General features: G+C 30.7%; 1 protein-coding gene across 1 annotated transcript; it reads right to left on the bottom strand.

Moving 5' to 3' along the window:
* Positions 1-5,191: 5,191 nt before the first annotated feature.
* LOC130800238 (uncharacterized) lies at positions 5,192-6,791 on the bottom strand. Its single transcript, XM_057663691.1, has 2 exons — positions 6,588-6,791; positions 5,192-5,596 (listed from the first exon to the last, which is right to left on the bottom strand). The coding sequence occupies exons 1-2, from the start codon at positions 6,721-6,723 to the stop codon at positions 5,478-5,480; spliced, it is 255 nt and encodes an 84-aa protein (XP_057519674.1). The 5' UTR covers positions 6,724-6,791; the 3' UTR covers positions 5,192-5,477.
* Positions 6,792-8,809: the final 2,018 nt, after the last annotated feature.

Raw genomic sequence — 8,809 nt, forward strand, 5'->3', positions numbered from 1 at the left:
TTTAAGACCTTATTAGTGTTAATCCTCAAACTTCCGTTTTATTGGCTAAACTAGTAGGAATTTAACTTAAATGTATCTCAATCCTAAATTAATCCAAATCTCAAACTTCCATTTTATTGAAAAGGTTAATAAAGATATTTAAACTGAGATTCATTAAGCATAGATTCAATTATAGACTCAAATTCACACAATCAATCAATAAAATATCATCCCATACTTCGAATTAGGATTTATGCCCTAACCCTAAAAAGGAAAACTAGTCTCTAGACATAACGATCAAGAACATGTAGTAAATGATAATTAAATCCTCAAGTAGAACTATAAACATGAAGATCATAGATAAATTCAGTGCACAAAAGCAAATAATAAAGCTATCAACAAAGAGAACTTACTAATAGGAATAACATAAATGAAACTTACCAAGAAATCAAATGTAACAATGGAGTTTTACCCCACAAAGGGCCAATGGAAGAACTTGAAAGCAAAAAATGATGAAAAATTCAGAAAACTACTCAAGAATAAAACTTAACTTCTCCAAAATAGCTAACTCTATTTATAATATCTACTAAAAAATGTAATTGCCGGCATGACAGGGGAAAACAACGACTCAGCGGTCAAGGACCTCAGCAGAAAGCCGAGTCAGCTTTTAATGAAGCAAAACAATGATTTTTTCTAGAACCTACCGCCGAGTCGACGGTCACTTTTCTTCCACAAAAGCCAAGTCGGCTTTTGTCAATGCCAATATCGTCAATTTTCCAGAACATTAAGCCGACTCGGCGATGGCTTGGTCTTCTTAGGATGCCGAGTCGGCTTTACTCTCTGCCTATAATCCTTGTATCCAGATGCTAAAGACGACTAGACTTTACTTTGAAGGCTTCTCAAAGCCGAGTAGGCTTTCCTTTGAGGCTTGGGACTTCATATGCAGGATCGCTTTGCGGCCTCTTTCATTCGATCATTCTTTGACTTGTGAGCATCGATCTCCTTCTCAAAGAGCCCTGTAATTGTAAGAGCCACAATTCTAGCACAAATATATCCCAATATCATTAAAATCTACCCAATTACTCCCAAAGGATCAAAATATCACAAACTGGAGAAAATGGACTAAAAACAATCCTAAACCACCACTAAACTTCATCAAAGGAGCATAAAGATAGATGCAATAAGTGCAAATAATTGCACTTATCATAGCCCAAAGCTATTCTTCCCATTAAATTTCTCAATCCTTATTGTAGAATCTCCTACCATTGTTTCCCTAAAAAAACTCTTCCTAGGATTAAACCTAAGCTCTTGATGCCAATTGTTCGACAGCGGAAGCAAAGATCGAAAACAATAACGGAAAGTAATAAAGATTCAAACAAACAATAAAAAAATCACACCGATAAATTAATGTAGTTCACTATCAATGTAATAGCTACATCCACTGGCACCTAGAATAAACTTTTCACTATAAACCGGGAGATTACAAGATGAACGAAAAGCAACAACAATGGCTCTCCAAGCTTTTTCTCTCTTAGAGTTTCCTCACTTTGTGTTGAATTGCATCCTCTAGTTCTAATTACATGGGGCCTTTATATAATATACCTCATAATAAAAAGAAATTAGGGTTAAGAAAATACAAAAAAAACCGTCAAAAACTAAGAGTAAACGGCAAAAAATGTGCCAAAACCAACTTCCCGCAAAAAACGCAGTGCTCCGCGCCCCGCGTAGAACTCTGCGGCACGTGCCCAACAATCTGACGAAAATAGAACCTTCTCCGCGCTCCACGTAAAACTCCGCACCCCGCGCTTCCGCGCTCCACGTAGTACTTCGGGGCCCGCGCACAACCTTCTGCCTGACGACCTGCATTATCCATTTCCCAGATCGTCATCCCATATAATAACTTGTTCGAATCACTATATTTCATACACTTCTTTGATCGGATGATCCTCTAAAAGCTTTGATCATTGAAATGTGATTTATAGTTTTATAACTTTACCGTAACGTTCATTGTATCTTTAAGCAAATTCCATTCATTTCTCAAGACACAATAATCACACAGTATTGCTTTTAAATAGGAGTATTGTTTACGCCTTAAATGCAGTTACAAACTTACAATTTTTATTATAAATGAAGAATTTGAGAATGACAAATTTTGGATAGTCATTTTCAAATTCTCAACTTTAACTACTTTAAAAATAATGGTGGAATTTGATCCAAATTCAAATTTGAAAATTTTTAATTTGTCAAACAATAAATTTAAGTCAATTTTAAATTGCCAAATGAAATTATCATTTCCAAACATGGCATTTAATATAATTATAAATCAAAATTGAGTGAAATATTATTTTACAGCTATTTTTGTAAGAGATCATCTTTTAAAGAACCGACCTTAATACAAGAAGGCTATATTTTTATTTTCTCTTTTATTTGTATTAATTGGGTTATTTAGCCCATATGTCTAATGTGTCTTTCGAAAAAACCGTCTCTCATGACAATTTGTGTTTATTTTATTAGTCATTGTGATTTAACATGAACTATATACACCATTATGTACAAGGTCTTTGAAAAGTCTTCGTGTTGACTTGGAAAACAGAAGCTGGACCCTATTGCATTCATGATTCATGGCCTCATGGTTTATGTCTTCTAATGCGTCCATTTGAATTCATTCAAATTGTTCTGCATGAATGGCAATTCAGTTCGAATCCGATCCTAATTTGACTCGATCCGAGGAAAATAATCCGATTCGAGTCCGAGGAAAAGGTTATCCGACTCCAACTCCAACTTCACGATCCGAATCCGAGTTAGAGACAGACCGGAGTTGGACTTTATTAAAAATCCGACACTCCGATCCGACTTCGACCCTGAAGGAAATTCGACTTTGAATTTAACTTTTAACCCAATATTTTGTTTCCTTTAAAACTCTAGACGTGACTAATTCAAGCTCTCTCTCATACTAATTGTAATTTTCGATTTTGAAAAACTACTTGGTATTTTTATTTGGATTAATCAATCAAAATACGACAAATCAGATCAAGAGAAATAAAATACGCCAAATTAAAATGCGAGAAAATTTTGTTAAATTGTAGTATTAGGAATATTTCTCATGTTAAACTTGAATTCAAAGTACATATTTTTTTGTTAAATTGTATTTGAAAATTATATTTTGTTAAATTTGTATGCTTTAAATCATTAATACAATATCACAACGATAAAGTTTGATAATAATCTGACTCCGTATCCGACTCCGTTGGAGGTCCAAGAGTCCGAGTCGGGGCAAACTTGGTGTATGCATAATCCGACTCCGAGTGGAGGTGGACTGAAAAAAAAAGTTCGACTAAAATCCGAAGAAGTGTCGGAGTATGTATAATCCGAGCCGAGTCCGACCCATTGCCATCCCTAGTTCTGCACATCAGCACATGTATTAACCTAGCTATAGGCCTTATCTTGTTTTTTACGGGCCTAATTTTAGAAAATAAAAGTTTTGTATCATATATTTTGGTAAATTAATGAAAAGTATATAAGTTTCTACTAGAAATCCATTCTTCTTGCTTGTGAATAATTGATTTGCAACACTTAAATCACTTGAAAATTTTATATAAATTGAAGGCAATATGTAAATTTTTCTTTTGTGATATATTCGGTATAAGTTTGATGTTGAAAATTCATAAAGAGATACATTCTATTTTAATAATCACTTAGTACAAAATGATTACACTAGATGAATATGTGTTAAGGAAGATAATAAAATCAGAAATTTTGTAAAGAGTTTATATAATTCTTCACGAGTTCAAGCACAAGAGAAAGACAAGAAGAATCTCTTGATCATAGAAAATGAATCATATTCTATGTTTTTTCTTAATTCCATACATTCCTCTATTTATAGAAATAGTAACTCCTTCAATAACTGATCATTAACCAATTATATCATGAAGAAAACTTCCAATTACGTGACAACACATAACTCCGTGAAACAAAGCTTTGTTTAAAAGAAATAAACGTTGTGATGCAGAAAGTCATAACACCTCGCAAAAGTTATCGTCGCACCTTGCGACGAGTTTCTATCTCAGTTATTTCTAAAATGAAAGCTTTAACGAGGTCCAACAAAGAAAAACAATATGAGAATTAAAGCAAAAAGATGAACACAAGTGTTTATGAGGTATCTTGAATACCTCCTCCTCAAATGTAGTTTATTAGATTGAATTCAACAATTACAATGTAATAAACCTCTCCTAATCTTAAGAACAATTCTCTCAAAATCGCAATACTAATTCTATGAAGAACATTCTCAAGTTTCTTACAAAGAAATAGTCCTCTCACAATTTGTGTGTTTGTGGTGAATGTTTCTTTGAGTGATGAATCCTATTTATAAGTAAGGTATTCATCACTCTTAGAATTCCCTCATAGATCACGAAAAACTACATGTAACGCCCCAATTAACTATGATAATTAACATAGCTATTAAACATCACAATAAACAAGAGATTAATGCACCAATTCAATGACATACACTACAAATTCTGACCAAAAAAGAATCCAATGTAGTCTGCTCGACTACTCCTCGATCGAGCCACTACCTTGCTCGGTTGAGCAAGTCTCCAGTGAAGCTACTAACTTGTTCTGCACATTTTGCTAGACCTAGCTCACTCCCGCTCGATCGGTCGAGCAACACATAGTATGGTCGAGCGAGCTTCAAACTTCTACTCCTTTCTTGTTGCTTCGATCAAGCAACTCTAATCAATCGTTCCAAACTTCAAACCATTTACATACAACGCATCTATATCGACCCTCTCCAAAATATAACACAAAGCATGTTTGATTATATGTTTAAATTTAACGTCATTATTAAAATTATTGGCACTTGCTTTAACAATTTCAATTTATGTTTATGCGTTCTAATATATCTTTATTGGACTGATCCATTTATATTTAGTCTATTAAAGTGATCGCTATAATTTTAAAGTGAACAATTAAAAAAATAAGTTAATTATATAGGCTCGTATAAAACAGTATCGTACAAAACGAGCTATTACAACAAATGTCATTCATTTCATTTAATTTATATGATATCATCAATACAGGTTAAAGAGTATTAATTAGACAACAAATATCTGCTAAATCTGATTTTCTCCTTAATTTAGCATTAGCTTAATATAATTATTATCGATCTCTAGTCTTAAGGAGTACTAGTGAACATATTTTACACTTTACTAGGAATACATTATAAAAAAAATCTTATTCATCTAACTAATTCACATTCATATATAACAATAATATCCAAAAAGCTTGGATACTATATTAAGCTCGGAATACATCAAATTAATGCTTGAATAACATTTTTTATTTTTAGTCAAACATTTTTATTATATGACTTTTAGTAAGACATTAATATTACTTAACTTTAACAAAATACAAAAGCATCTGATCATAATATATAAAATGATTTTATATATTGAACAATTAGAATATAAGGAAGGCAGGCGGCAGGTACGGTAATTTAATCAAGGTGAAGACACGGCAAGAGGCGGTGGTGGATCTTCAATAGGAAAAGAACAGCAACCGCAGCAAACACCAGGTGGTGCTGGTGTGCAACACACACAAGCTGGACATACATTAGGCCCTGCATTTCACATACATCAATACTTTTAGATTTATAAACATTTTTCAATGAAAAATGATGAATATAAATTTATTAAATTTTTATATTAATTACTTTAATTATTTTAGTGAGAATTATTATTATTTTATCTAGCGGTTGGAAGTTTTCACTTTTATTTTTGTAATTAGAGTTTGATTTTCGCTAACAATAAGAAATTTGTTATTTAAAATTTTTTATTTACATTTTCGTTACTATAATTAATAAGAAATTTGACAATTGAGTTTTATATGGGTTAAAATAAGTATCATTTTTCTACGTTACGGATATGGGTTTGATTTTTACCTAGATTAATATTTCTTTTTCCTCGGCTTACTCTGTGATAAAAAAGAAAAAATTTCACGTGGTAACTTTGAGTTTTTGGCTTTTTCACAAATGTGTTTTTCTAAATCCACATGGTGAACTTGAACTTTCAACCTTGTCATGTGGTATATAAAATGTTAAATTTTTGGTCAAATTAAGTATTTATTTAGACTGAATTTCGAAATATGTCGTCAATTAGGGTGATCACGACAGTTTTCTTTTGTCTAGCACTTAGATTAATTGTAAGGTGAAGGTCACCATGTAAATCAAAAAAAGGTTTGTCTACCACGTGAAAAAGCCAAAAATTCAGGATTGCTACATAAACTTCCCCCCAAAAAAAAACAAAGGTTTTGATTTTCTTAGAATGATGATTATTTGTCCCATTGAAATAACCTCTGACCGCATTTCTGACTCACACTCTTTTTTAATTTTCATTTATATATTTAACTTATTTTTTCTTTTTATCCACATATATTTCTCTCACTTTTTCATAAAATATATATTTTAGCACTTTTAATTATTATTATTATTAACTTCCGCTCCAATTACTATTCGGACTATATTTAACTTTAAAAGTCAATTATGGGAATTTTATTGAAAAATAATATGCTTCCTAAAAGAAAAGACATAGTATATGAAAAGAAATAATTACTTGGAGGAGGTGGAGATTGCACTGGTCCGTAATAACCACGTCGTGCTTCGCTTGGTACTGTGGAGGATAATACCATAACACATATCATCACATGAGTGAAGATGTTTTCGACCCTTATTTTACATTTTGTTGCCATTCTTGCCAATGTAATTTGTAATAATTCAACTAATTAATTAATGTTCTAATAATTTAATTTTAAGCTCTGCTTTGCGAGGAATAATTATCGTGGCTTAATTTGAGCTTTATATAAGCCCAAAATGAGAGGATTTCTTGTATTTTATTCAACATTTTTAAACATTTATTTTAAATGTACATAAAATTTATGTAGTACTGTCTTATTTTCATTTATTTTTCCTATTTACTTTTTTACAATTTTCAACGTAAATCTTGAATTTTAATATCTCTAAATATGCATTATAAAAAGTTATAAAAAATATATAATAGAAAAATATATATCAAGACAAATCTAACGAGATCTCACATGAATATATTTTTTCATCTATGTATATCTTAAAAATTTTAATCAAATTTCTATCTTCTAAATATAATATTTTAAACGGAAAGAACCTTAGAAAATAGAGAGTAACCAATAATGTAGCCGTAATTTTTGAATGAACGTGGTTTAGCTTGACTAAAGATGAGGAATTTATGTAAGCGCAATAAATTAATGGATTGATTTGGGTGACTTCCTTTTTTTATTTTTTTTAGATGCAATAATGATAGCATTAATAAGTGTAATCAATCTTAGAGTTCTACTGCGTCATCTTCATTTCAAAGGTTGCATTTGAAATATTTTATACAAAGAAAAAAAATTTCAAATATGACTAGCTTTATGTGAAAATTAAATTTATCAATGTGAGATCTTATCAGATTCGATTTAATGTATAAAATTTTAATATATACATTTCATAATATATTTATAAAGTGTTTTTAAGTATTATTTTAAAAGCCAAATGTAAGGAGTATTGTAAAACAGAGGGAATCCTGAGTCGTACTCCCACTGGTTTAACAATATTGTCTCATTTGGTTTAGGCACGTTTGCTAAGACAATTATTGAAACCTTAATATATTTAATTGTGCAAAATTATAAATTATAAAAAGTTGATATTAAAAATCTTTCAATTGAGAAAAATCAAACAAGATCCCGCATACTGTGTTTTAATTTATAAATAAATAATAAAATATAAATTAAAAGTAAACTATTAATAATATCAAAAAATCAAATAATGACAATGTTGCTGAATGGAGGGAGTATTAAAAAAACAGCTAGTCTCTTAAGAGACCGTCTCTTTGAGAGACGTATCTCAAACCCAACCTATTAAAAATTAATGTGTACTTACCGTATTCTTAATGACTACTTACATTATCCTTAATGCTTACTTATCATATCCTTAATGTCTACTTTTAATATTTTAAATGTCTACTTACATCATCTTAATTCCTATTTATAATATTTTAAAAAATATATAATGGGCCGGTCCAATTAAGATGGTTTCTTAAAGAGACCATCTCTCACAAGAATTTGCAAATTATTTGGATTACTATTGGTTTGATTTTTGAACAAGATCGTACATCTTACCTACGGATTTGAAAGATAATGCATCATATTATTTTATATAATGTGAAAACCCAAATGCCTGTTTTAGTCTTTGGCATTATCGTTTACTTAAAGATGTTGATATGTTTAATCAGCCTTCATATTATTGACCGGTAGAGTCATGTAAGTATGATTAACATTATTATTACAATTTGACATTATATTTCACTTTTTGTTGATGAACCAAATCAAATAGAACCTATGAAACAATTGAATTTATTTCATTGTTTGGGATTTTATATGTTTTGATATACATTAGTGTAAGAATATAAGCTTGGACCCAATAATGGTAAAATAATGGTTAGAAGATGATTGAAAATAAATAGGAGACACAACAACAATCAACACAATGTGTTTATGAGGTATCTAATAATACCTACCCCTCAAAAAATGATTACTTTTATTAATGAACTCAATAATACATTAATGACTAACCAAATACACTTGAGAACAAGCTCTCAAGATAGTGATTCCATTCAATAATGGATATCACCCATAAACTAACACAATGAAGAAGAAAACTCTTATGGTTTCTAACCCTATCTTTCTCTCTTGCGTAGCCTCACTCTCCTTACTTCTAGTGATGTTCTAAAGCTCTCTTATATAGACTAGCACTTAGAAGCCC

This window comes from Amaranthus tricolor, chromosome 1, assembly GCF_026212465.1.
Source record: "Amaranthus tricolor cultivar Red isolate AtriRed21 chromosome 1, ASM2621246v1, whole genome shotgun sequence".
Taxonomy (NCBI): Eukaryota; Viridiplantae; Streptophyta; class Magnoliopsida; order Caryophyllales; family Amaranthaceae; genus Amaranthus; species Amaranthus tricolor.

What these genes read in the sequence shown, in the direction of transcription:
- LOC130800238 (XM_057663691.1), bottom strand. Translation starts at nt 6,723, where the DNA reads ATGGCAACAAAATGTAAAATAAGGGTCGAAAACATCTTCACTCATGTG. An exon ending in GCAATCTCCACCTCCTCCAA is followed by an intron (nt 5,597 to 6,587) that starts GTAATTATTTCT and finishes TGTGAAATGCAG; the next exon opens with GGCCTAATGTATGTCCAGCT.